Source organism: Nasonia vitripennis, chromosome 3 (genome assembly GCF_009193385.2).
Source record: "Nasonia vitripennis strain AsymCx chromosome 3, Nvit_psr_1.1, whole genome shotgun sequence".
NCBI lineage: Eukaryota > Metazoa > Arthropoda > Insecta > Hymenoptera > Pteromalidae > Nasonia > Nasonia vitripennis.
Genome location: NC_045759.1, coordinates 13,321,645 through 13,348,677, shown reverse-complemented (window position 1 = coordinate 13,348,677; position 27,033 = coordinate 13,321,645). Strand labels below are relative to the sequence as shown.

General features: G+C 46.8%; 2 protein-coding genes across 16 annotated transcripts in view; one reads left to right on the top strand and one right to left on the bottom strand.

Moving 5' to 3' along the window:
- The window catches only part of LOC100116138 (prolyl 4-hydroxylase subunit alpha-1), a 192,769-nt gene that overhangs the window by 23,326 nt on the left and 142,410 nt on the right, over nt 1–27,033 (bottom strand). For 14 of the 15 annotated variants that reach the window (XM_032598493.1, XM_032598489.1, XM_032598490.1 and 11 more), the window contains one exon: nt 15,142–15,359. The exons of the other annotated variant lie outside the window; for it this stretch is intronic. In XM_032598493.1, the coding sequence (XP_032454384.1) occupies nt 15,142–15,326 (185 nt within the window). In that variant the 5' untranslated portion in view covers nt 15,327–15,359. The remainder of the gene's footprint in view (nt 1–15,141; nt 15,360–27,033) is intronic. 15 annotated transcript variants of the gene reach the window in all.
- LOC100680149 (probable helicase with zinc finger domain) lies at nt 5,394–10,704 on the top strand. The gene is made up of 6 exons (XM_003424292.5): nt 5,394–6,803; nt 7,213–7,895; nt 8,126–8,824; nt 8,923–9,435; nt 9,507–9,912; nt 10,040–10,704. The coding sequence occupies exons 1-6, from the start codon at nt 6,578–6,580 to the stop codon at nt 10,294–10,296; spliced, it is 2,784 nt and encodes a 927-aa protein (XP_003424340.1). The 5' UTR covers nt 5,394–6,577; the 3' UTR covers nt 10,297–10,704.

Below are 27,033 nucleotides of genomic sequence, written 5' to 3'. Positions count from 1 at the left end.
AAAGTAGGAGCGGAGATGCATAGATCGAGGTGTTTAAAGGGCCGCAATATATATATATATACATATATGTATATATATATGTATATAGAGGACGTGCAACGGCTAAACGCTAGCGCGGAGAGCGTGAAGAGGATGAAAGGCTGCTGCAGAGAGAATCGATCGTTGCGGGGGTAGAGCGTTTTGGTGGCTGAAATGTGCTCCGAGAGTGGCGATTAGGATAGGCTGTTGATTTTTTTTCTTCGTCGGTCGGCGATTTTCACGATATGCCTCGAGTTATATTTGTTTATAAAGTGTCAAATCTCACCGTTGTTTGTTGAATTTGGACTGTGCCATAACTGAATTTATTATTTATCTATTATGTATATATATATATATATATATATATATATATATATATAGCTTGCGCATATAAAATGTACGTTTTGTACGTGCAAGTAATGATTATTTTATGGTACATCGAACAGCACTCGCTTCAACAATGCAAAGCTCCGCGCGTCTTCGTCGGGCATTGTTTTGCGATAATGCAAGTTTTAGATCCTTCAAGACAATCCGAATGAAATAATCAATGATAGTGAGCTAAATTATGCGAGAGAAAAAATCTCAATATTTCAATAAAGAATTACCTAATACAATTGAGTCGATACCGTACTAATCCTCCAAGACACTCGACGCAAGCCCTCGCGCGCGAAACTGAAATCTCCCGCCGAAAAAAGCTCTCCTCGAAATCCTCCACGAAAAGCGAACAGCTCGGAACTCTCCATCCCGCTCTACTGCGAAAGAAAAATATCGAGAGAGTCTGTATAGAGCTTTCGCGCTTGCGCTCGCCGGAGCAAAAAGTCCGTATCGCCCGGCAATGAAAAGTCGCGCTTCGCTGAAATCGTCGCAGCAGCGGCGGCTCGTTTCGGTCCGAAAGAAAAATCGGCCGTAGCCAGCGAGCGCGGCGCAAAACAAGGAGAAAAAACTCTCGGCGGCAAAAGTTCCGACGAACTCGATTAACGACTCTCGCTGCGCGAAGAGAGAGAACGAGTGCTTCGCGAGTCGAAAATAATAACGAAGGGCGTGCTATGTGCTCCTGACGGACGTGAATTATTGTTTCTGATTTATGTTTTAGCCCGAGAGAGCGAGTGGCCGAACAAGCGCGACGCGGAATTTAATTATTACCGCTGGATGACAAAGCGTAGCGAGCTTGCGAAGTTTAAGCGCGTTGTACTCTGCAGCTTGCGTGTGTAATGACGTGCGAGTGCGGGGTTGGATTGTTTTTGTTTGCCATGTAGGTTATGGAAGGAGGACGATATGGATGATTTCCTTTTATTTTATTCTGTAATCAAGTATACGAGTGGATTTATTTCGGGTGTACTACATTGATGGTGCAATCGATCTAAGCAATACACTTCGTTATAAATCGGTTTATTCCCATAAAGCGTCGAATAAAATTCAATCGAATTTGCCAATTTAACGCCAAATTTATAAAAGTAATCTGATTATCCAATTGTCCAAAATAAAAACTCTCGAATCGTCGACTTAATATCAAATTACTAATAATCCCCTTTAAATTTGCAATATTACAAAGTCAACTTCGACTCCGCGTGCGTCTCTTGATTTATGTATCACCGTATACCCGAATAGAAAAACTTCTCGTCGCAAGCTCTCTGTCTCACCTTCATTGTTTAAATGCGAACTTTGGCGCCGCGGCCAAAGTTCCGAGCGAAAAGTGAAAACGTCGTAAAATCTCTCCTTTACGATCGCACAAGTGGTCGCAAAGTGTCCGTCTGACTGATGCCCGGCACTTTTCCTTCATTACACAACTTTTCGCGCAGCGTAAAAACTTGTTACGCCTTCGCGCACGAGCGCCCTGAGCCCATGTAAGACACGGCTTATACACGCGTGCATTCGACGTTGCTTAATTTACCAAAGTTTTAATGGAACGAGTTTTTCAGCTTTTAGGACGTTCGTTCAAACGAATACGATAAGAAAAAAATAAAGCATCGCATACGTACACCCAGAGCTGATCAAAGCGCGCTAAGCTAACGCGGAAACCATACACGACTATGCGCGATATCGCGAGTATACGGGAAGTGTACGCCGGGAGTCAAAGCTTCTAACGAAAGCTCAAAGTTAATGACCTTATACTAGCGAAGTATTGTATGCGCGCGGTAGCTGATTTGCCGAAGTTGCCGCGCGACAAACCGGCCGGCGTCTCTGATGTTGTTGCCTATGCACCCACACATATAGCATATCATACACAACGTTTCCATTTAGTCAAACGCAGGCGGTGTTGCCTGGGAAAAACATATCGGTCTCTCTCTCTCTCTCTTTCTCTCCGAGAGGCTTGGTCAAAGTTATATGCCGCGTATAATGTCATGCGCACACAGCCGCGCGCTGCACGTGCGCGCAAAAACATAGGCACCCCGACATCAAACGAGTTAATTAACGAACTGTCAACTACACCTATACGGCTGTATCGACGAGATGTATACAAGAGGAAAATCTCAGTTGGTTTTAACCTCGAGATTAGAGGCTATGTATACGGCTCTCTTTTAATCCCGGACTAAATTAATGCGCAAATATTCAAGCTTTATACCATATATACTCGCTATAGCGCTCTCCGTACATATACACACAATTAGAGTCCGTGCGATGCTCAATCCGACGACTCGAAAGCGTATATAACTAATGATGAATAGACCAGCGTTCTCCCTCTGTTTTTAATAACACACACACACACACACGCGCACACATAACGCAGGGTGACGAAGTCGGGTGTGAAAAAAAGCTCTGGTTTGAAAGCAGCGACAAGCAGCTGCACAACACACACACACAGAGTCCGAATTTAAATTCGCGAGCAAACGTGCGCCAACGGTTATATTTTTCGCGCTGTAATTATCGCGTTCTTAATTTTTTCCACTGGCTTTAATGGCGTGTGTACATAGCGTCGACGGCTGCTGCTGCTGATATAATCTGCTTTTTAACGCTCATGGTAGAGGGCTGAGCTTTAAACGGACGGATTTTATATTAGCCCGAACAATAATGGGGATATTCGAGTGGCGTACGGATGTAAATACCGAGTATATATGATAGCGAAGAGCTTTTAATCGAATGAAAGTGAATCGAGCTTTTTTCGAGAATCCACCTCGCAGAGCATTGGCTTGGCGAGAAAACAATTTGAAACGACGAATAGGGATAGACCCCATAAAATAGGAAACTTTTTCCTAACATTAAGACACTTTGGGGCACATGTTGGAGCGTCGCCTCGAACGAGCACATATCGTTCAATCAGTACTTCATCAGGCGGCAAAACTTCTATACTATAAGCTTTCTCGACGGCTCCCGAAATTCCCTACTGCTATCTACCTCGCAGTTTTATCCGCAGAAAAAGGCCGCTTTTATTGACCATTTCCACTGCTAACCGTATTTTCAGCTCTGACCTATAGATTATCTTTCCTACCCCTCTCTGCCCAGGCTCTCTCGATTCTTCTTGCTCGATTCCCTCCTGGCTTTACACTTCTTACAATCCTCGCCTCTATAGCTTATCGGCGCCGCGTGCTTGACCGTCTCTCTCTCTCTCTCTCTCTCTCTCTCTCTCTCTCTCTCTCTCTCTCTCTCTCTCGCTTGGCCCAACTTCTCTCTTTCACTTATCTCGCTCGCGCCGCTGGAGCCGATTAAAATCCGACAATTGGTCCGACTGAGGCGTTCGACGCTGGCTACGTGCCCCGGCGGGAGCTTTCGATGATTTTAGTTTGTTTTATGGAAGACGGAGAGGCTGTTGGGAGTTACCGTTGATGTTGAGGTTTCATTCTTTTTTTGCCGTAATTTCGAATGGAACCACTCACGTGAAGGCCCGAAACTCAGAAAGTTTGATTGGTGGCGGAAAGGCCAGTCCAAAACTTGTTTTAGTAAATAACTCAAGTTGCTTAGAATGGCCCAGAGCTGTAAGATGACTGTTCAGCGTATAGGAGCACAAATAAATTATGCATGACGTGTCGAAGATCCCAAAGCCCTTCGTCAGGAGTTCCATAGTAGTTCCTCCATCGCGCATATACATTAATTGAAGGTACACATTTGACCCGGCTTCTTCACAGTTATATGTTTACTTAAACCCCCCAACGAATTTCCCGACCGCTGTGGAAAAAACTCCCGCACGTTTCGGTGGCAAAACGATTCGCCCACGGAAGGTAAAAATGAGCGAAATCACGCTAACAAGGCCTCGTTATTGGAAAGGACCTCTATACGACGTCGCTCACGGAGTCTCTTTTTCTACTTAAAGCGCCGAGAGAAAATTGTCGGCCAGCCGACATCGTCGACTTTTATTACTGCCCCCTTCTCCCTCCAACGAATCCGCAATCAGGTGATGAATGAAGCAATTATGGCTACATTGGAAAAGTTTAAGGAAAACTTTGCCGTTTATATACATCATCGAGAATATCTGCGCGATACCCTCGCGCGTTTTATTTCCAATGCAGTTTTGGCATCGATGCGCGACTCGATGTGTTCTGTGTAATTAAATCGACACTTTTATTACGCAGGCGACGCGGCAGTAGCGGCGATACGTTTAATGCCGCGTCGTATCGAATTTCGCATAATCTCTTTAACGCCAACGGAAATTCAATCGCGTGAATGCGATATAGCTACGCCTAAATTTCGCGATTCTTTTTTCATCGCGTTAGCTCAGCGCGCGATATGCATTTGACATGAATTTTCAGCGTTAATCGAATAAAGATACGTACGGAAAGTTTTCGAGAATGTACCCAATCGATACATCTATATATGTCTCGAATTTCCAATCCAACAGGCAATGCATCATGTCACGCGCGCGTTACCTTGAATTATTTCCGCAGCCGCAAGTCTCGGGATCTCTCAGAGCCAAAGCTCGCACTAATAGCTTGAAATACTTATAAGCTTCACCCTCTCTACTATACATATATATATATATATATATATATATATATATATATATATACGCGAGAGCAGCTCGGGATTTTCGACGCCGGTACGTGCTTCGGTCAGTTCTAATCGAGTTTCCTTCCTCCCCAAGACGAGCTTTCTGCTACATACCACTGCTTCTCTCCTCTAACTATACACTACACGCCTACAGATCTCGAATTTTCCTCGCCTTGTTTTCCTGCACCTACAAATAACAATCGTTTCCATGTATTCAGCCTCGAACGCGCTTAAAAGCTCAACACGCGCGAATTAGCGCAAAGTTTTATATTAACGATCGATAGCTTGTCGAAGGCAGAGCTTTCGCTAAATTTTACAAATGCGCGCGCGCAAGCTCTCGTTGATTCATCGAGCCGACTAGCTTTTCCATTAACTCCGCACCCGCTGAAAAAAAGAGCCGTTCGAGGGCTTCGATCCGCCGAGCAATGAATATTTGGGCTTCGCTTGTGTGTAGTCGTGGTTAACTGTCGCGAGCAGACAAAGAGAGGAAGTAGCGAGGCGGGAAATTTAATGTTTAATGCTATGTGTGTAACGGATATGTATCGGCAGCTTCAGCGCGCGCGAGTGAGTTGCGTTGTTTAAGTGGACGAATGGCAGGTATACACGCACGGATGGCTCGGGTTTAAATTAATGGGATTCGAAGTGCGCGAACGTTGTGTAGAGGAGAGGGTTTTAAATTGATCTTTCTTGGTGTGCGGATGGTCGAACGATTTTCATGACGTGCAGTGGCTTACGTAATCGAGGAGTTAAGAGTTACTAGGAACAAAAGCGAAACTATTTTGCATGATAATGACTAATCGTTTCTAATGGAGGGTGAATTTTACAAGAATCCGTATAGGTAATTACGACGATGATGATTGAATCATTTAAATTAAATCCGCCAATGTATGCGTGCATTCGATCGACGGCATAGTTTTGTTGTTATATTTGCTTGTATTACACTCGTTGTTATCAGCCTTCGCATGAAACAACAATAGTCTACAAAAAACACGGCTTGTAAAATCACTGCAGTAGCACGCGCGGTAAAATTAAACAAACAAATAAATAAATCCGAAAAAGCTTCGCCCAAATCTGTGAAATGATCCGATTGCTGCAATGTTATTTCACAAAATATACCATCTCAAATCACCCAAGTATCCTCTAGCAATTTCAAACACTTCCCGCCACGCCCAAGCCCCACCGCGAGATGCCTCTCTCGCTCGCGCTCGCGACCCAGATTCTCCCGTTCCGCGGCGCATGCGCGGACAATCGATCCGTTTCTCGCCGAGCACAAGACGCCCGGAACACTCGGACCGGGAGGACGACGCAGTCGCGCTCTAGTCTGCCGCCGGAGATTGTGCCGCGCGGCTTTCTCCTCTCTCTCTCTCTCTCTCTCTCTCTCTCTCTCTCTCTCTCTCCCCCAACATCGGCACACATACTGCTGGCGCATAAACACACGTATACACGGACGCCGTTTATTATCCGTCATCGCTTATATTCCAAGTCGAATATAAACATTGCTCCGGTCTCGATGTGAGCCGTGCCGACCGAGTGGGCGAGTCTCTCTCCAGCCGTGCTGTGCCGCCGTCATCGCCATAGCGTATACGTACACACGCAGGGTTGTGCTACGAGAGCAGTAGTTGCACATTATATTGCAGACATGGCCGCGAAGAGCAGCAGCCGCCTCGAGGACGAGGTCGAATTTGAGGTTAGCTTCGTCGAGGATTTGCGCCAGCGATGGCTCAGGTCGCCGACGCCCCGGGAGATCATGGTGGACGACGACCTCAAGGACGCCGCCGTCCAGACCACCTCGACGCTCACCGTCAGGATACCCTTCGCCAGGGACGACGTCGTCTGGTCCTGGACTTTCGAGGTCACCACCCAAGGTGAGATTCTCGTCCTTTTGTACGTGGGATTAACTACTGATGCGAGGCTCCTTTTTTTATGCAATGTATAAGTGGAGTCAACTGCGCTTGTTTTGAATTCTTTGGTTTTTGCTGTGACCTGTGCTCCATGAGAATCTGCTAAATATTTTCAATGTTTCGCAAACTTATTGCACTGAAAAACTTGAGCTCTCTTTGTTAAATGCCTGCTGACGATACCATGTGATTCCAAGTTGCCTATCATGCGGTCTTCTAGTATTACAGGATGTCGGGTATATTTAATCTTGAGATTATATATACGCAAATAGCTTATGTCATGACTTCTAGGCAGAAGCATTGGATCACACTTTTTTGTACTGTAAGGAATATACTGAAAGTGTCTAATGTTTTTTACTGTTTCCTTATTTTTCAGGCAAGAAGTATCTAACCAATCTGAGCCTGTCGCTCGACAGTCATCGAGAGAACTTTGCCATCAAGTCAATCTTTGGCGAATCCGTGTGCTACAGTAGTGCTGATTCCCAGCACTTTGTGGCACCTGCTGACTCAAGCCTGAAGAACGAAAAACCTTGCGTGCGCACCTACCTGGTGGAGATTGAATTTAAAACTTCGGTCAGTGGTACCTTCTGCCAAGATGTAATTTTTGGTTTCAACGAAGGTCCGGCAGTTCGTCGTCAATTGTGCGTCGATGTTGTGTTACCTGAAGATCTTAATCGACTGGAAGCTGCGCGCGAGTATTTGCTCTACTTGAGCCAGCATAGCTCGAATCAGCAGAAGACGCCGATTGTGCCGTTCAACTCACCTTTTGTGCCCGAGCGCGACCCACGTGAAGACCGACTTTGTGAGATCTATCCTAAACCAGAGATCGATACTTTCTTCTTGACTCACACTACATTGAAGCAGACAGCGCTGGATCCAAAGAATTACAGAAGGAGGCTACATGAACTGGTCACCATTGAAGAGATGGCCAGACGTGAACAGATTGCCCGATACAATGAAGTTACAGAACTGAGACTATCGAATAATTACATTCTGGCTTCGGACACTGATGGATCAACTGTGGCCAAGTATGCAGCACCTGGAGAACTGTTTGCACAGGTAGGTTGTGTATATTATGAATGTAGCATTTAATATTAAATCCTAGATTATTTTATTTTATCTGTAGGTCAACTTTTTTTTTAATATTTATTTGAAAAAATTCTACCCCAAGATTTATAATATTCAATCAACTACTAAAGTATTCAACATTTGCAACCCAGTAATAGACTCTCATACATATACATGAAAACCAAACCACATCAACCATTTTCCCTTCGAAACCTTCATAGCTTCCACTGGGTCGCGAAATCTCAGAAGACACGAAGAGTGGCCGCCTTGTGTTGCGCAGCTGCAACAGTCTCCTCGTCCAAAAGATCACCTTCGGCGAGGACCGCACCACCCGACCCACTCTTGGCGACTGCATCTTCGAGGCTCACATCGAGGACAAGTGTAACCACGTCATCTATGCTCGTCTCTCCAAAGACTGCGTTACGCACCTGAATCTCGTGCCCGAGAGCAACGTCAAGATGCACGTGCAGTTCGTGATGAATCGCACTCCATTCTGCGAATGGCGTCGAGCCATCGATGCGCTGCCGGATACCCGATTGGTCTTTCCGCCATCAGGAATGCAAAGACGTAACGGCGAGACCAAGTTTGAGTGGTCCCAAGACTGGACCGTCACGCTCAATGACTGTCAGTTGAATGAGAGACAGAAAGAAGCTGTGGCCGTGATGATGGCACCCATCGCTGAGAGATTACCACCAGTGTTGATTTTGGGACCGTTTGGGACTGGCAAGACTTCGACGATCGCGCAGGCGTTGAGGATTTTGTTGGTTAATGATAGAACCAGTCGAGTTATTCTGTGTACGCACAGCAATAGTGCGGCCGATTTGTACGTCAAGGAATTCTTCGATGTTTGGTACAAGGAGACCAGCGACGAGAGACTGAAGCCGCTGAGGATTTACTACAAAGGACGTGTCCGGAATACGGTGAGTTCATTAGCCATAACGGATATCCAATCCATCAAAAAACGATACTGAAGACCCAAACTTAAATCTCCAAAACCATTTTTTCCCCCGTGGTACAGGTTCACCCGATCGTAAGAGAATACTGTCCTTCTGACGCGCAAGGCCGGTTCCGCGATCCAACAAGCGAAGACATGGCTACATGCGGTCTCGTGATCTCGACCCTCGCAACTTCTAGTTGTCTAGCCTCGCTGGACTACGACCCGACCCACATAATCGTCGACGAAGCGGCTCAGGCCCTGGAGTGCGAAGCTCTAGCTTGCCTGGCCTTAGCGACCGAGCGCACGAGGCTTGTTCTCGCCGGAGACCAGATGCAGCTCGCTCCCGAGGTGTACAGTGACTTGGCTAGAGAACGAGGCCTCGGAACCAGTTTGCTCGAGAGGATTCACTTGACCTACGAACCTAAGCACCCCTGCAGGATACAGCTCTGCAGGAACTACAGGGCTCACGCTAGCATCGTCAAGCTGACTTCGGATCTGTTTTATCAAGGCAAGATCGAATCTGGCGCGACCCTACCTAGGCACCCTGTGCTCGCACCGCTCACTTTCTACGCTTGCGAAGGCATGGTCATGCAGGTGCGTTATTAAAATTACATTCGACATACGAACGCGAACCTTCACGAAACACTGTTACTTTGAATCAACAGGGCTCGAACTCAACGGGTTACTACAACAACGACGAAGCCTACCAAATAGCAGAACGCGTGACGGAACTGCGCCGACACTGGCCAACAGAACAGTGGGGCCCTTATGGCGAGGGCTCGATCGGCGTATTGGCCCACTACGCGGAGCAGGTGCTTCGTATTCGTAGCGAGCTGCGCAAGCGCCGACTCTTCAACGTGTCGGTCGAGCGCGTGCTCAACGTGCAGGGCAAACAGTTTACCGCTGTTTTTATAAGCATCGTGCGCACGCGCCACTGCAGTCGACACTCGGCTGAAAGGCAGCTCAGCGACTACGGATTCTTGACGAACGCGAGGCTACTGAATACCGCTGTGACGAGAGCTAAGAGCTTGGTCGCGGTTGTTGGTGACCCCGTTGCGCTTCTAACGATCGGTGAGTTTTTTCATTTACTGATATGCCAATCAATATTTTTAATTAGCCTGGAACTTCGAGTTTTTCGTGGATTTCGTCATTACACTAAAATTTAACCTAATTTTTCGCGTCTGTTGAAAAATTATAGGTTCCTGTAGACAGCTGTGGCATCGCTACCTAAGCTCGGCGAAGGTGCACGGCATGGACCAGCGCGAGCTAGAGCACCTGCTGAACAGGGTACCGGAAGAGGAGAATGCGCCAGCCTTGAACCCATTGGCCAAGGAGTTCGTGCCGCGCACCGGTACGCAGAAGGAAAATCCCTACTGGATCGAGTACGTCCCCATGCCCATCAACTACCCGGTCATACATTGCACCGTGGGTGACACGGGCGGAGGTGTTCTATGAACTTCTGGCCGACGAATTCCTGCATCGGGGGACACAACGACGAGCAGGGAGCTTTATACTTAGTCGTTAAGTGACGGGGACTGACTTGTGAGGAAGAAGTGAAGTGTGTTGGACGGAGATGGGATATTTTAAGGAGTGAATATAGAAGGGAGATGAGTCGTCCCGATCAATTCCGCATTTTTTGCGTACGCTCGTTTCTTCCAGATTTAGTTGCATTGGTTGATTCTTATAACTCTATGTTTCTGTAACTGTCTGTATTTACTTCCCTTCTTATTGCCCACTTTTCTTTTGTATCAAATATGTAATATCTAGAAAAGTCCATTCCTCTGTATTATAACAATAATCATTGTAATGTAATTCACAAGATAAAGATACGTCGAATAAAAAATAGAATTTAAGTTGTTCTAATTACTGCCTATTGATCTTCAACCAAGTTCATCCTCCAATAATTTTGCCAAATACGTTAAATCGAAAAAATAGCTTGCTCATTTTAGAACGGAATCAGTAACCAACTTTTAAAAGTATAGCTCAAAATAAGGTTGCCTTATACGCGACCGTTATCGAATCACATAATTTTGAATTACTCTGGGCCACGATGAAAACAAACGAGTTCCAAGGTTGCCGTTTACCTTCCACGAGCATATAGATATACACGAGTAGAGAGTTCACCCCCCTTTAAACTCAAAAATAAAATCAAACAAACTAGCATTTCCTTCTTCGAGCCAGAACGAAAGGGATAATGGTTTCCGGGCTATCATCAAACTTCTATAATATATGCATGTATTCTAATAGTGCGCGCCGCAAGTTGGGAGCGATCTCGATTCACTTGCAACTTTGAAACGCGTTGCGCAATTATGTACATGCATACGTGAGCGATACAGCATACCCATTTATTTCGAGAAGATCATGCATCGTTAAACTACACAGAAAAATCGATAACTCTCCGTCAAAAAGCAAAGGTTATCAGCTATCGAATCTATTGTCTCGTATATCAGACAGCGCTTTCGCGCAACAATTAAGCTTAGAATAACTCGATCGCCTTCTTTTCCGGCAGTACTTCGATCCTGTCTATTATCGGTGATCCTTGCGACAAATATATAATTATGCTATATTTCGGCCAAATTTTCATCGTTACGAGAAACTTATTTTTTTTACTGGAAAACCAGTTGACCGTAGATTTTTACGCTTTTTCGAGTGGTTCTCTGAAGAGGACGTAAGGTTCGGCGCATTTTTTTCCTCGAATGCCTTTTTTTGCTTCCGTTCCAGGTGTAGTGGCTTTCGTGGATATAGGAGAATCTTTTGCTCCGTCGATTCCAGTAGTAAGTAATTAAGAGAGTGTAGATAATTGGCGAAGCGGCTTTCTCTTCTTTCGTTATTATATTTTAATTGGATAAAAAAAAATGGAAAAATACACTCGCTCGGCTGCAAAGTGAACTTCGTATTTCGGATTTTTATTCAAATATGCCTGTGTACGCTTCTATTGTTATTCTTTTCTTTATGAAAAAATGGTTTAGGAAGAGCTTTCGTAGCGAAAATTCCGAAAAATAACACAAGCTCTACGGTTAAGATATTTAAAATCACAACAACGCTACTTTCAATATTCTAGAAAACTACCACCACGTTCTCTCGATTTATCTTCCCGCGAACTTTTAATTAAAGCAAACAAGCTTCCAGCAGACGGGATGCACCGTCGTAATAAAAAAAATCTGCATGTTCCACGCCACGATATTTCGAGTCGACGCGCCCAGCCTGCAAACTTACTGAATTTTGGGTCACTGCTCTCCAGTATTATTGCTCCTATCGCATTCGTACGGTAATTATAATTATTAACTCGAATCAACACAGGGCAAACAGGAACAAAATGTTTTGTTTACGAATTTAACAACATTTACGTATGCTCGCCATTAAGCTTCTATATATTGTGAAATTATAAAAAATATTTTGAATAACAAGCAGGCGTTGCACTAAATATGCGGAAATATAGCTCGGCAAATAAATTAAAAAAATTTAATATAACAAACTGTCAATATAGCACAGCGATTTCAGGCAACTCTCTCGTACTGCAAGCTCGCGTTCATTTATGTCCGTCTCGTACGTATTTCGCAGAAATTCCGAGCTTGCAGCGCGAGTTAAACAGCCTCGGGTGTGTGCGCAGCCCTTTTTCCACCTCTAGCCTCTACACTGCTCCGCGAGCTGCATCTGACGCCGACAGTCTGCCCTTCGGCGAGAGCGTTATACCTAACCGCTATCTGAGAATCGCGCGTACATCGGCCGATTGTTTCGATTTTCCAATTTATTTCCCGACTCGCGATGCCCCTGCGGGCTTTCGAGGCATTTCGACTCTGCGGACGTGACTCGCGAGACTGATGGACGCTGGCGCTGCAACAGTGTATACCGCCTGCAGCTTTCGTACATCGTTGCGGAAGAATTTTTGAGGATAAATATTTTAAGCAGTCTTATTTTCGTCGGAAAGAGCGAATTTTTGAAGATCCGAAAAGCTGCCGCGAGAGAGAAGTGCAAAGTCTCGAGAGTTTGAAAATTTTCGCGGAGCTTTTCTTCGAAACTCTCTCTCGAGGCGCGCGAGGGAAATTTCATTTTTACAAGCATTTCACCGTTTAGCGAGAATTCCCGCTCAACTTAGGTCCCGGTATGAAGGAAAGTTCTGCGAGTCGCGAAATAAAAGAAATGGAAATGAGTTCGCGAAGTGTCCATAACTCGAAATTAACTTTATTTATATTCTCCGCAGCCCGCAGTAAGAGAAACGTATGTATATAATAATAATAATATTTAAGGAGGAGATCCGTATCCTCCGCACAAAGTGTAAGTGTATTACGACGTATAAATCTCATCGCGACGATCGGCAACATTTTCCGCGCAATCAATAACCCTCCAAACGAGATATTCACACTTTATAAAACAGAAGGAAATACGCGGCGCGCAGTAAAAAGTTAGCTGCGCAGAAATTTACAGTAGCAGCGTAATAAACCTGTCACTCGCAAGCTCAAACTTTTCCCGCCAACGACGACGTCCTCACCCCGCGCTCGCACGCCCCCCTCTTTTTTACGAGCTTTAATTGGTTTTTATCGTGGCGAGCTTTCGCGCTCGAAGTGAAATTTATTTAATATAAATTTATACAACTCGTGTACGCACCACGAGAGTTTAAATTACGCGCGCGGAGTTCATAAAAGTCGTCTTTAAAGTTTTTTTCCGAGCTTTTCAAATTGCGCGTTTCGGATTTTCCAATTTCGAGATGAAAGCTCTCGAACGAGCGAAATTCCGAGCGCTCGGCGAGTTTTGATGAAACGCCGAGGAATTATTATTATACAAGAAATTTTCCGACGAATTCACGCGCGTTCAATGTGTATTTAATGCCGAGAGAGAGAGAGAGAGCCGGGGCATTTGTATTTTCCCGCGAGATATGGGTTTTTCATGCAAATTGCTTCTCGCGCGCGCTCAGAGAGCTGCATTTATTGAATTTTAAAACGTCTGAATTTTTGTGCTTCCCAGACTGCGCGCGAGTGCAGTCATCAATTATTTATAAAACCGCAATTATAACGCTGAATGACCGGTTTTTGCCGCATTTTTTTCAGAGTCCATACGCGCGCGACGGCATTAAGGGAAAATTCGCGATGCAGCGAGTAATGATTGTAGATGCGGGAGGAAAAATAATCCTCGGCGCTTGTATGGATATTTCGGATATTCAATGCCTTTTCATGCACTGATCATGCGCGGCGATAAAAAAGTCGAGGGTGTGTTCGGCGGTGAAAATCCAATTTTGCCTTTGCATTTATTCGAAATGCAGTCGGCGAACCGATGAACCGAATATTTCGCAAAATGAGAACACCGCAATAAAAGCATGTGCGTAGAAGTACTTCCCTCGGCAGCTACAATATGTAATACGAAAAAGAAATCCGTTAAAGAGAATAAACACAGAAATGGAGGTAAACGTCCGATCGACTGCAGCCACGTCCCTCGTCATCGTCGTCCTTATCCCACGAGTTCTCCTTCGAGACTATACCTATATATAGCATCCGACGTATAACACTAGCCAAATAACAGACGATTTCGCGTGCAGCGCGCACAGCGAGCTCGAGGCATCCGGTTCCCTCTCCCTCTAATCTACTCGACGGCAAGAGATGTGACGTCCGGAGCTTTTCCGTCACACTGCGCGGCACTGCAGCACAAACAGGCGTCCTCGTCCACGTCCTCCTCCTCGTCGTCGTCGTCCCTTTTGCCAGCTGTGAGAGAAAGAGAGAGAGAGAGAGAGAGAGAGAGAGAGAGAGAGAGAGAGCACGCTTTGCGGAATAAAGCAATCTCGTTAACTTTTTGTCTCGGCCGCGCGTCAAAACGGAAATTGCGCGTCGCCCGGCGCTCCAAAGAAGTATAACGCGCCGCGCGAGCACGAGAGAGATGTGAAATAAGAAAAAGCCGCGTCGAGATGGACTAAAAGAGAAAATGAGCCGCCAAGCGGAACTGAATACGTAATTTGCGCGCGCGTTGAGCTTGCGAGCTTTTTTCGTCTGCTTGTCCTCGAATTAAGACACTCGTATTACGGGTTATCGCGGGAAGAGAAAGCTTTGGCGAGCTTTCGAAATAACGTCGTTCACGTTTAATATATGCGCCTGACAAAAGAGCGTATAAAGCCCCTCTTTGACACACGCATCAGGAAGCTGCAGCGTCCTGAATAAAGAACACTCTCTCGGCGCAAGCTCCCAACAATACAGAGCCGCGTATACGCAAACAAACAAAAGAAGCTCTGCGCTTCCATTCCCGTACGTACGTATGTATATCGACAATGCACACAAGACACACACCCACACAAACACAGTGTAAAATATAACATACCTCCTAAGGGTAGCAAGTCTCTGCTCTTGGGCGCTGATGAAGCCGTGCAGGGTGTCGATAAGAACGGCCTCGGTCTCGAGCAGCTCCTCCATGTCGACGAGGGCCGTGTAAAGCTCGGCCCTGCCCACCTGGAGCGCCGTCAACCAGGCCAACCAAGCCAGGAGCCACCTGCGCTGCGACGACATGATCCGCGAGTTTTTTCTCCTTCTCGCCTCGAGCTGTTGGCAGAGAGGAAGAGAGAAAAACGGAGATTATGCGCTTGTTGTGACTCGGAGAGGTCATTCGCCTAGACCCTCTATCTCTCCCTCTCGCGCGTTGAAGCTCCTGCGGGTGTATTATTGTCGGGGAGGATGTAGTGGCTCGTTTTTTTTTGTCCGAGGTGTACAGCGTGTAGAGCTGGAATTACGGCGCGCGGTTGTAGTTTTAGTTTCGAGCGGGATAGTCCTTTTTTTCAAAGCCTGGGCTTGTTCCGTGAAATTCTATAACGAAACGAAGCTTTGTTTTGTTCTTTAGAAACGAGCGACCGACTCTTTTCGCGGATTTAAACGAGCTTGAAAATGCTGGATGTAATGCACTTGAAATTGCACGATGATTTTATTTACGTTGTAAAATGTTTCTTCTTACTTAAGGGTAGTTTCTCGCTTTGCTCTACGACCTCGAAAAGACGAGTTTGTTTATTTATACACCTCGTAGGTTAACTCACTCGGGACTATTTGGGTTTCATTCCTCCGAAAAGGACTGCGGCTTCTTCAACTATACGAAGAAAAAGAGTCGGTGTGTTATCTTTGAATTAAAATTTCGAGTCGTCGGCGGTATGATGAATTTTTTTCTCCTGAGCCAAGTTATTATAATTGATGCAAAGTAAACTACTTCCTTACCCGCGCGCAACGGCTTCCGCTATGCCATTAAGGCGAAAAAAAGTGCGCCTGTATAATCTGCAGACTCGCGCCCGGAAAAAAGGAAAACAGCCTTTGCAAACTACAATCCTTCCGAAAAGAGGGCAAACGCTTTATTTTTTGAAAAAAAAGCACCCTTAAAAGTTATATAACCCGGTATATAATATCATTAAGACGACAGAGAGAGAGAGAGACCGGACTGATGAAATATCTTAATACAAACCCTAAGGAGCACACCGCGGCCAGTTATTTACCGTCCCATCCCTTAACGGCAGCTCAAATCTCGCTTATATAGTCTTCTCAGCCCCCTGGCTGCTCATAAAAGCGCCTCTATATACTCGCGGTGCGGCTTCCTCCGAGAGCCGCGTAGCTTTCAGTGCACCGCCAGTGAGAGAGGAGAGAAAAATCCTTCTCGTGTTTGTCTCGGTTTCATTACAACGCGAGCCGCGCTGGCCGAGCAAATAAACGAAACGAGCGCGAGATGAGCGGCCGAGAAAGCGTACGAAAAAAATAGAGAAACAGGGAGCTCGTTGGGAGGGACTAATTTTTAATTAACATATAAAGCCGCGAGACTCGAGGACGAGTATAAAGACGACGAAACGCAGAGCGCCTTTCAATTATATTAAGAGGCACGCGCGAGCGCGCGATCGACGAAGAGGGAAGAAAAGAATAAAGGCATAGCTCGCGAGCACAGACGCCGCGTGTACGGTACTCCTGTGTTTATATCCAGTCGCGCGAGCTGAACGCGAAAATTATCGACATCACTCGAGACGCCCCGCACTGCACACGTCGTCGTCGTCGTAGCGATCAATGCAAGAATTTAATTAAGAGAGCTCTGACGGGAGTGTGTGTGTGTGTGTAGGTTTATATACCTGTATGTACAGACACACGCGCCGACTACTCCGATATATCGGCTTGGCTAAATTACGGGGCTGGAAAGAAGGGAGAAGCGGCGGCGCATTGCACGTGTGCGGATTATTGTGCGTGGAGCCGGTATTACGGGAGAGGCAGCTTTCTTTTTGTTTCCGTGCGTTTTGTAGGCATATACGTGTGTTCTGGTGTGCGCGGGAGGAGGATGACGGCGCAGGAGTTTTTGCTATATAAGGGGAAAAAAGGGTGAGGAGATTGAGCTGCGTGACGGGAGTTTCGAAGGTGAGCCGAGGGGACGCCACGCAGAGCTTTATGGTTGACACGGCTTGGCTGCGAGCATTGAATGATAATTTTCGAGATTGCTGCGCTTCGAGCTTCTGGCGTAGCTGAGTTTTTTTTCTGCTTGGAGCGTAATTGCGGACGAGCTGAGATTACGGATTTTTATATTTAAAATGTTTAGCCGTAGGAATTCTGTATGATGGCGACGTAGACGATGTAAGTAGAAAGTGCCGAGTGTTCTCGGACGATTTGATTCTGAAGTATGACGGTAATAGGGTTCGTTTCACAACGCAGGATGATACCCGATACCATAGATCGCGAGTTAGCGAAGATGCACACGCTTATAATGAGAATACTCAGCTTTGCAGAAGTGCATCGTAAGTATACGCACGGCAGAGTGAAAAAGAAACGTATACGTATACACGCGTAAAACGATATTGCGAGCGTAGTTGGTTGGTACAAGTATAATTAATCGCTGAAGCGAATTCGCGAGTCATCTAGTATTTCTCATTACCGTTCGACAGAGCCGCGCGTAACACGATCACTTTTGACTCTTCACCAGCAACCACTGTACAAAGACGCTAGTATCTGAATATTAATTTTGTACACACAAGCTTTATTATCGAGCTATTCGCTTATCATTGAAACTCGAGATAATAAGAATATAGAACTCATTTTTCCATTTTCACTTTATAATTTAACGACGGCAAACATCATCCGAGCGAGATCTCATAAAAAGCTCCCAATTCCAGCAGCAGTCCAGCCTGAAAAAGTATCCCCTCGAACGCGCGCATCAACGCCCTAGCCAAGAGAGAAGCCAAAAAGAAGAAGTAGAAGAAGAAGAGAGTCGAAAGTGTGCAGTGCGCGAGTACGCGATAAACAGCAGGGGCCAAGAGTCGAAGCGCGCACGAGTAGTCGAGAGAGAAAGAGCGACGATCCTGTGAAATACGAGCTGCCAGCTATACACGCAGACACGGGCATTACTACCTTATACTGGAAAGCTTCGCTATATGTATACCCACTGCTGTCTCTCTGTAGCAGTGTGTAAGAGGAGTGTTACGGGCTACCATGAGGGCCGCCCCGAAACAATGCTGTCGCCACGACACAAGTTTGATCTTTAGACGCCTTTGGTAAAGGGACGCTGGAATGGATACTTTGTGTGCGGGCGGACGGGGTATGCACTGATTAGAGATAAGGAGGACCGGCGGCATTGTGTGTAGTTCTCGAGAAGCTTTCTTCGTCGTTTGCATATTTTTATGGACGCTTCGCACATCGATCCTGTCGCTTAAATAAGTCATTTTATTTTTTTCCTACAACAAACACCTGCCGCCGACGAGTGCAACAATAACGAACGAAACGACCTGTCAATCAAGCCTCTCTCCCCCAGAGTACAGTTACGCAACGACGTGATCGACGTCAGCCCCGCGCGCGCGCGTCGTCCTTTCCAGCACAAAAGCTCTTTCCGGTGCACGCATACGTGTACACGCTGCGCCAAGCGAGTTAGCATCCGCAGTTCTTTCCAGCAAGGCGATTCCCCTTCGGTTTTTTTGCTTCGAAACGAGCGTCGCATGCGCCGAGAATTTCTCGTGTTCCGCGAAACAGCGAAAAAAAAGAGTGAACGACGAGACACCGCACGCACAAAAGCTCCATGGCTGAACGACGACGAAGACGTCGCCCCGCATTGTGCGCGCGCGGTGGCGAAATCTGTGCACCGTCGCTGTACCGCGAAAAAAAGCGAGAGGCGCTGCAATTTCAAGCGTGCGCGTTACGCAACTGCAGCAGTTCCTTTTATGAGATCCAATATATGATAGGTTTGCAACGCGCGCGCCGACGTTTTATTCGAAAATAATAATTTGAGCTACGGCTTCTTTCCGTTCTCCGGCGGCCGGCCCTTTTATTTCGGGCTTGGCGACTTTTTTTTGTTCAAGCACACAGAGAGAGAGAGAGAGAGAGAGAGGGGGGGGGGAGGGGGATTTTCGGCTGCCAAAGTGCCGGGAAGATTTTAATTTGGCGCCGTCGCCGTTACTGCTGCTGGGGTCGACGAGAGAGTAAGTGTCGGGTATGCTTCTGCGAAACTCGATGTTCGGGGCGTTCGATTTTCTATACATGTGTGCTGTGTTGTGTTATTGTACCTTTTTTGGGATGATTTTTGAGGAGTGATGTTTCGCAAAAAGTATGGAAATGAAACATTTGCGCTCGCGCGTATGAAAGCGATATGCTGGCATATGAAAGGATCCGGAAATTCGAAGCGTATAATTTATACACTGTATTTTTGCATTGCGTGCTGCACGATCCGTGTGTTGAAATTTCATATTTTATAATGCGAATTCCAAGTCTGCCGATGTATTTACCAATTCAACAGAAAAAAAGGAAAAATTCGACATACGAGTATGGAAAAAGCCTATTTCAGGTCGCGTCAAATTGACAATGCAAATATCCGGAATAGGGCGCTTTCGAGAAGACCTCTCCGCAGTGCACATCGCGCGGGCTCGAGTTCTATTTATGGGTGAAAAAAGGCCAGAGAGTAACAAAATAAACTTTACGACGGCCATATTCTCGAAAGGCCGCCGGTATATGCGCTGGTCTCTTTCTCTCTCTCTCTCTCTCTCTCTCTCTCTCTCTCTCTCTTGCACCTCGTATCGAACCTTTTAAGGATAAAGAAGCAGGAGCGGCAGCAGCAGCGTATATATATATATATATATATGTGTGTGTGTATAGCTATACTCTTGCTGCCGGCGGCCCATTCTAAAAAGTACTTTACACGTGTTAGGTATTAAAAGCTTACAGGGTACATGAATTAATATACGAGATCGAGCCCTCGTGAATTCGCATAATAAACGAGGATTCCGGCTAAATTAAAGCTACTCCGCGCTTCTTCAATATGCATGACCACGGCCTCTCTCCTTCTTTTTTTAAGATTCTCATCTTCTTCTTTTTTTCTCTCTTCATATAATGATATGTATAATACGAAATTGCGTAAGTGCTTCGTTACGAGCTTGATACGCTCTCTGGTTACTTTCAGCGGCTATTGCAGCTTAAAACTTAGTGCAGAGTGTCTACTATCAGCTTCAATAAAGCTCATCGCTTCCCTCACGTACAGAATTCTAAAGCTCTTGTACAATATATAAATTAAAATATACTTATTATACGAATTGAATTGATGCATTACGTCTACATTTCCGCAGCTCTCACCGCGCCGTGAATCATTTCCTCTAAATAAACCCAATGGTCCCTACACGCGCACTGCATCACGCAACAAAAGAGAGCCGCCGCCGGACATTTTCCCCGACAACAGCCGGCTACCCGCGCACCCGCACTCTCCACGGCGTAATAATTTATTTTAGTATTATCCAACAGCAGCCTCGGCGTGTACTCCCCCCCCCGCCCCTCTCTCCGGCACGCGCAGGCCGTGCTGCAGGGAAAAAATCTGCCGTAATTTCAGCGATGTTTAATGCGCGTGCTTCGGCTCACAGCGTGCATACCTATATATACACGGAGCTTGCAAGTAGAGAGCGTTGCGTAATATGATTCCGTCACCCCGTGCGTGGCACGCGACGACGGCGAGCGAAAGAGTCGCTCGTTCTTGCGCGACACGCCAAGTCTATGCGCCGCCGGTGTGGGGTATAGCCGTTCGGGAAATCCTCGAGAGAAGAGAGTCCCCTTCCGTTAACCCCTTCTCGCCGACAGGGGAGAGAACGAAATCATCGAAAGTCACGTCGATGCAATTATCGCTCGATTATTCGAAATGGCTTTTTTTCCCCGATTCGACGTGTCTTCTCTCCCGTACACTCAACTTCCGCGGTGTAAAATTAACGCGATAACGGGGGAAACGGATAATCCCGCACACAGAGCACTGCTAATCTCCGCTTCGTCACACAGCTCGAAAACAGCCTCTTATCTCCCGGCGAAACTCCGGCTACAATGTACTCGAGAAATTTGAATGAGAAATCAGCCGGCGGTGTAATATCCCACGGACTTAAAGCCGAAAACTTTCAAGCGGATCGTCTCGCCAGAGCCATCAGAGCCTCGAGGAAAAGCTGCGCGCATCAGACTCACGACTACGGAATAAGAGAGAAGAAGGGGTAAGCGTCAGCGCAGTAGCGAATGAAGGAGATATTGCGTAACGCGGGTATCACGAGCGATAAGAGCTGAAGGAAGCGTCTGCTCCCGGGGACGTCTGACGAGAGCTAGCGCAGAGAAAAAGAATGAGAATATGGCACGAGAGAGAGACAAGAGGAGATATCCCGAGCAAGCAGCCAGGAGGAATATTGCAATTTCGGGGCACGCTGGGCAACGTTGTTATTCAAATTTTTCGCGTATTTACATTTTTATGAATCGAATGCAAGCTTTCTCTCTGCTGCGTCCGCGGGAAAATGGAATTTTTCTCATTCGCCGTCCGATTGAGAACGATAGTTTCGCGGGCATTTAGTGCCGGGAAGATCAATGGTCGGATTATGCGTGTCCCCGGGATATCGAATGAGCGAGATGCGCGCCGAAATTGCAGCGAGTTCGAGGCACTGGAAGCTCCTCTCCTGTGTACTCCTTTTTGAGGAGGATTCGCTCGGACTTGTTGCTTGCAGTGTATCGCTGAATCGCGGGCGGCGAGATGCGCAAGAGTTTGTTATCGAGCGAGTTTTGAGAGGGATTTCGCTGAATTGCCTGTTATGGCAATTTATCGCGCGTGTTCCGTGCTTTCACTCGGAATATGCGCACGCGTTATAGTGTCTATATGTGTTTCGAGTTTCTCGTTTATTTATACACGCCGAGTTCGACGGATCGAATAATTTTAAATCGATGATTTTCCCCACACGCAGCGCTAACTCTCTCATCCGTTATTCAGCCAAAAGTGCACCACGCAGTAAGAATAAAAAGGTATATACGGCATTGACGCTGATGCGGTATAACAAAGCTCTCTAGTTCTAAAATTTACAAAAGCTCTCCGCGATCTGGTCCTTCGCGGGGCAGATAAAATATTCTCCGCGTACAGCCTGATCGTCTCGCGACTCTCTCGAACAAAAAGTTACCGACGACGGGACAGTCCCGAAAAAAAACAGAACGAGAGGGAGAAGTCGAGCCACTTCAATGATACCCTTACAAATCACCAAACATCCTGTAGCTTAATAGGCAGAAAAGAGAGAAAAAGCAACTCGGAAGCGATGAAACGCAGGCCGAAAAAAAGCTCGCGCGCGCGAGAAGTTGACGCTGAGCGAAGACGACGCGGCTGTATAAGGGGAGAGAAATGCATAAATGTAAAGAGAGGGCGCCGCGAGAAAGAAGAGGAGGAAGAGGAAGAAGAAGAAGAAGAAGCGACGAAGTTGTGCTGACTCGCCGGCTGCCGTTGAAAATCGCCGAGTAAAAAGCAGACGATCCGATGAATAATACATTGTACGGGGGCGTTCGCTACTTCCGCCCACCCGCTGTAATGTATAGCTGCAGCAGTGCCGTCTACGATGGATGTGGTGCAAGTATACGCGTATATCTATATGTATGCATGCTCGCACTATACACACTGCGCGACTCTCGATGTAACGCCGACAGCCGGAGACGTTTTCGAGGAAAAGGATTCGGTCATTATCCTCGCGCAGAGGAGAGGCTATGGGAGAGAGAAGCAAGGAGAGATAGCTGACGACGATATTATCATTATCGCGCCGTCGAGCTTTTTTTCTCGATCTGCGAGCTGTAAGCGCTGGAAATGCGTTTTATATAGCTGCGATTGCCAGAGACGAGCGTGATTTTCTTACAGGAGGAGTTTGCCTATACGTTTGGTTATGGCTAATGACGTCGAGTCATATTCTATTTTTTCCGAGTAAATACCAAAGATGCGGCTTTTATTTTTTCCCTGTAAACAAAGAGGATTTCGATCAAACGGACGGATATTCGTATCGGCGCACACAACGTTTCCAATAATGAGCGATAGTTCGGCGGATTGTCGGATGATTATTTTATAGCCAGTCTCTTCAGAACGTATACACACCAGTGACATATTTTCCAGTCGCGCAGAGAGCGAGAGGCGAGAGCGTCATTCCGAGCGGTTTATCAAAGCTTTATGACCATTGGAACCGATGGCCATTTCGTCCTATTAAATTTATACCGCGTCGAGTGATCGTCCGACTACACGGACGAACCACGTATACGCCCCGTGCCAGTTTTTAATCAGGCGAACGCGTATCGAGTGCGAATAATTAACTTTTAGAAAATCAGGACGCATAGTTCGATTGCGAGTTATGATTTTAAAAGTATACGCGTGTTTTTCGGAGAACAGGTACACACACGTTTCCTGTAGGTGTATATATCTATGGCATGAATTATAATGCCGGGCATTAAATCAAAGGACATTAAATCGAATAATTTGATGAACGGGGGTGCAGCAGCTCCTGATGGACGCCGGTAATCGCAGTCGAACGCGTTTAACGTCGCGCCCCGGTGAAATACGATTACAGCGCCGCGACATCGATGCCGCAGCGCCGGGGCCGAATTTTATTACGGGGCACGCTGCTCTCTCTGTTTTCTCGATTCGACCGCGGAAAATGTTAATTCAAATCGCGCAGCTGCGGCGGAGGCTTCCTTATATTTATGTACGAAGCTTGCGGCTGTTTTAAGCCGCGGGCGTAAAATGCGCGGCGGAAAATTCAAAAAGAGAGCTGTGCGTGATTTGCATTTAACCCTTGTTGTAGCTAGTCGGTTGCAATTGGCCATCTGTGGTCCATTTTGCGAGGAGGAGGGTAGACTATTAATCATATAAATTCGTCGATAATTTGCCGCTTAATTGTAGTTTAAATAGCGACAATTACCCAAGTTTCGAATGCATCGCGCTTTCGATTCACAGCACATTAATTACTCGAGCAAGTAGTTGAAGCATGTGAATGGTCAGCCTGCGCAGAGACGCGTAACGAACTTGCGTTGAAATAAGCTCCAAAACGCTAAATTACGTTACTTCCAGTTTGCATTAGGTGTTACATTTTACAAAAAATAAAAAAGATGGAGACGAGAGCCAGCAGCAGTAGAGGAAGCTTCAAAGGGCTTTGAACGAATTCAACGATTTAATTCCAACTCATTTACGCCCGGCGACAAGCCAGTTATCGCGAAGAAAAGCCCAGCCCTCTGGAGGAAGAAAAAAAAGAAAACTGCGAGTAATATCTGCAGTAGTAGCAGCAACAGCAGTAGAAGAAGAAGAAAGTAACCGCGCGCAAACAGAGAAAAGAGAGCCGCACAAAAAGCCAGGGAAGAAAAAGGAGGCAGGCGGCTGCACAGGACAACTACTAAAGCGCAGGCAGCGGCCGAGAAAAAAAATTGCCGGCCACCTATATATAAGGCCGAGAATTAATTACGAGTGCTTTGATCCCGATCCAAGCACGCGCGCGAGAGGAGGAGGAGGAGGAGTTGAGACCCACGAGGAATCCCGGCAATGTCGCAAATTGCCAAAAGCAGAAGAGTAGAAAAAGCACTCGCGGGATAGACAATATAAAGCCGCGGGGCCAAGACGCCGACGACGACGACGACAAAGGAGAGAAACGCGCGCTGGATCTCGATTACGCTGGAAATTAAAAAGTCCTGTGTTCGCCACGGGTTAGAGGTATTTCCGAGTAGAGGTGCGGAATGCACTGGTTATTCGCGAGGTAGAGTGCGTTGACACATTGAATTATATTGTGCAGGTTTTTTTGGTGGGGCTTATCTAATGCTAGGCTGATTGACGACAGCATAATAGAGTCAAAATAAAAATCCATCCTTCCGATGTCAAACGCAGCTAAATACGGGCAACGCTGATTGTGACATCGATCCTCGGCTGCACCTTGAAATAATACATTGTACTTACCGACTGTCCATCAGTTTTCGGAAAATCAAACAATGCCAAAATTTTCATTCGCCCAAATAACTTGTCATTAATGGACGATGATAAACGTCACCGATGAAATTTTTCCGAGCCAGTCCGACGCCGAGCGGAGTGACGCGAAATCCAATGCACGAGAAAAGTCTGAATCGAAGTAGCCGTCTAATCATAGCAAATGAGAAGTGACGCGTCTCAGGCATTGCTCTCTCCCTCTTTCTCTCTCTCTCTCTCTCACTCTCTCTCTCTCTTTCTCTCTCTCTCTCTCTCTCTCTCTCTCTCTCTCTCTCTCTCTCTCTCTTTCTCCTCGCGCCGCATGGGTTTGTCGACCCGTTGCACTGAAAATTGAAACTGCAATTTATAGTCGCTGGCGGTTTTCCAATTTTACGCCTCTATATCGCCGCCAGCGCACCGATTCTCGCGCTCGATGAAGTTGCGGATAATATTTCACTCTGTCAATTAGATGCGCATAAGATACACACACAGACAGACGGAAGGACGCGTATGTGTATCTCCGCGTAATCATCGGCGTTGCGAAAATAAAGATCGACGCGCGAGGAGTACATTACAACAATAATAATACGCGCCAAGCAGCACAAAGCCAAGCTTTTGACTTTCGACAAGGAAAAAGCGCGTTGTCAGAGCTCTCTCTCTCTCTATCGGCTTTACGTCAGGGCCAGGTACGGGAGAGGCAAACAGCCGCACCGGACGCCGCGACGACTATACCTGGAGGTGCGACAAACGATAAATTTAGCTCCCCTTTATCTCCCGCGTTCTCGCGCGCGCGCGAGCCCGATCCATCTCTCTCTCTCTCTCTCTCTCTCTCTCTCTCTCTCTCTCTCTCTCTCTCTCTCTCTTTCTTTTCCTACTCCTCCTCGCCCTTCAACTTGATTTTCTTCTCCTCTTAGCGGCGCTGCTTGCGCGCAAATCCGCCGAGCTTTCGCGGGATTTCAAATTATCGGAAATATCTCTTTTTCGAGGAAGTGCAGAGATCTCTCTCCCTCTCTGACTCGACGAGGTGCGGCGGCGGTGGCAGTGCGCTGCGCCGTCAAAGGGAGGAGTCGAGAGGAGCTTTCATCGAGTAGTGCTGCGGGAGAGCCGCACAGCGCAAGGGATTCTTTTTCTTTTCGACGATGCGAGCGCTCATCAGTTGCTGCTGCGCTGGTATTTTACTTCCGACGCTTCTTTTGTGGCCCGTCAAGAGGCGGATTTTCCTCCTTTCTCTATATCCATACACGAGCGCGGGGGACACACGCGTGCTTCTGACGTGATTTTTCGTGGTTATGATGGGAAAGTGCTTGGAGATCGAGCGAAGAATTTCGTCGAAACAAGCTTGACGCAGCAGAGAGATAGTCGAAAGCTCGCGCGCGGGAAAAAGCCAAAACAAACGTGCAGCTATCTCCGGAATTCCCCCCCCCCCCCCCCGTCACGGGCGTCTACTCGACGGTGGTAACTATTTCTCGCTCGTCGCCGGAAAATAAATAGCTGATGATAAGCGCTGGAAGCCCGGCGTCGATATCCCTCCCGCGCCGCGCTCGCCGGGGAAATCAAAATTCCCGCCGACAATGGGACAAGCCCGCAGAAAGAAACAAAAGACCGTCACGAGTTTTACAACGGCGCGCCTTTGTTATGTCCGCATCGATCGCGTGTTTTGCAGCTCTCTTTGCGGCGATCAGCGTCGTCGTCGCACACGTGTGAACGTATACGACTGGACTTTTTAAAGCACGTTTAAACGCTCGCGTTTTTATTAAACCATCGTACTCGCGCGCGCGAGCTTTTTAGCGCGGATACATATGCGGCGGTGTAAAATTAATGTTCGACGCGTGGCTCTGTGTGCTCACAGCACTCGACGCGTCACACCTGCCGTGATTCATGCGTTATTTCTCGTGATATGAATGTTTGAAATTTAAAGAGTCTCGCGGCTGTAATTTACGACGCGGGTGTGTGTGTGTGTGCGTGTAATATTTGTTTCTTTTGCGCCCCGGAGGCTGCGGCACTTTGACGATTTAATTAAACAAATGG

Bases quoted from the DNA above. Each gene is read 5' to 3' on its own strand.
- LOC100680149 (XM_003424292.5), top strand. From the start codon at position 6,578: ATGGCCGCGAAGAGCAGCAGCCGCCTCGAGGACGAGGTCGAATTTGAG. The intron at 9,436-9,506 runs GTGCGTTATTAA...TTGAATCAACAG, and splicing joins GCGAAGGCATGGTCATGCAG to GGCTCGAACTCAACGGGTTA. The intron at 9,913-10,039 runs GTGAGTTTTTTC...GAAAAATTATAG, and splicing joins CGTTGCGCTTCTAACGATCG to GTTCCTGTAGACAGCTGTGG.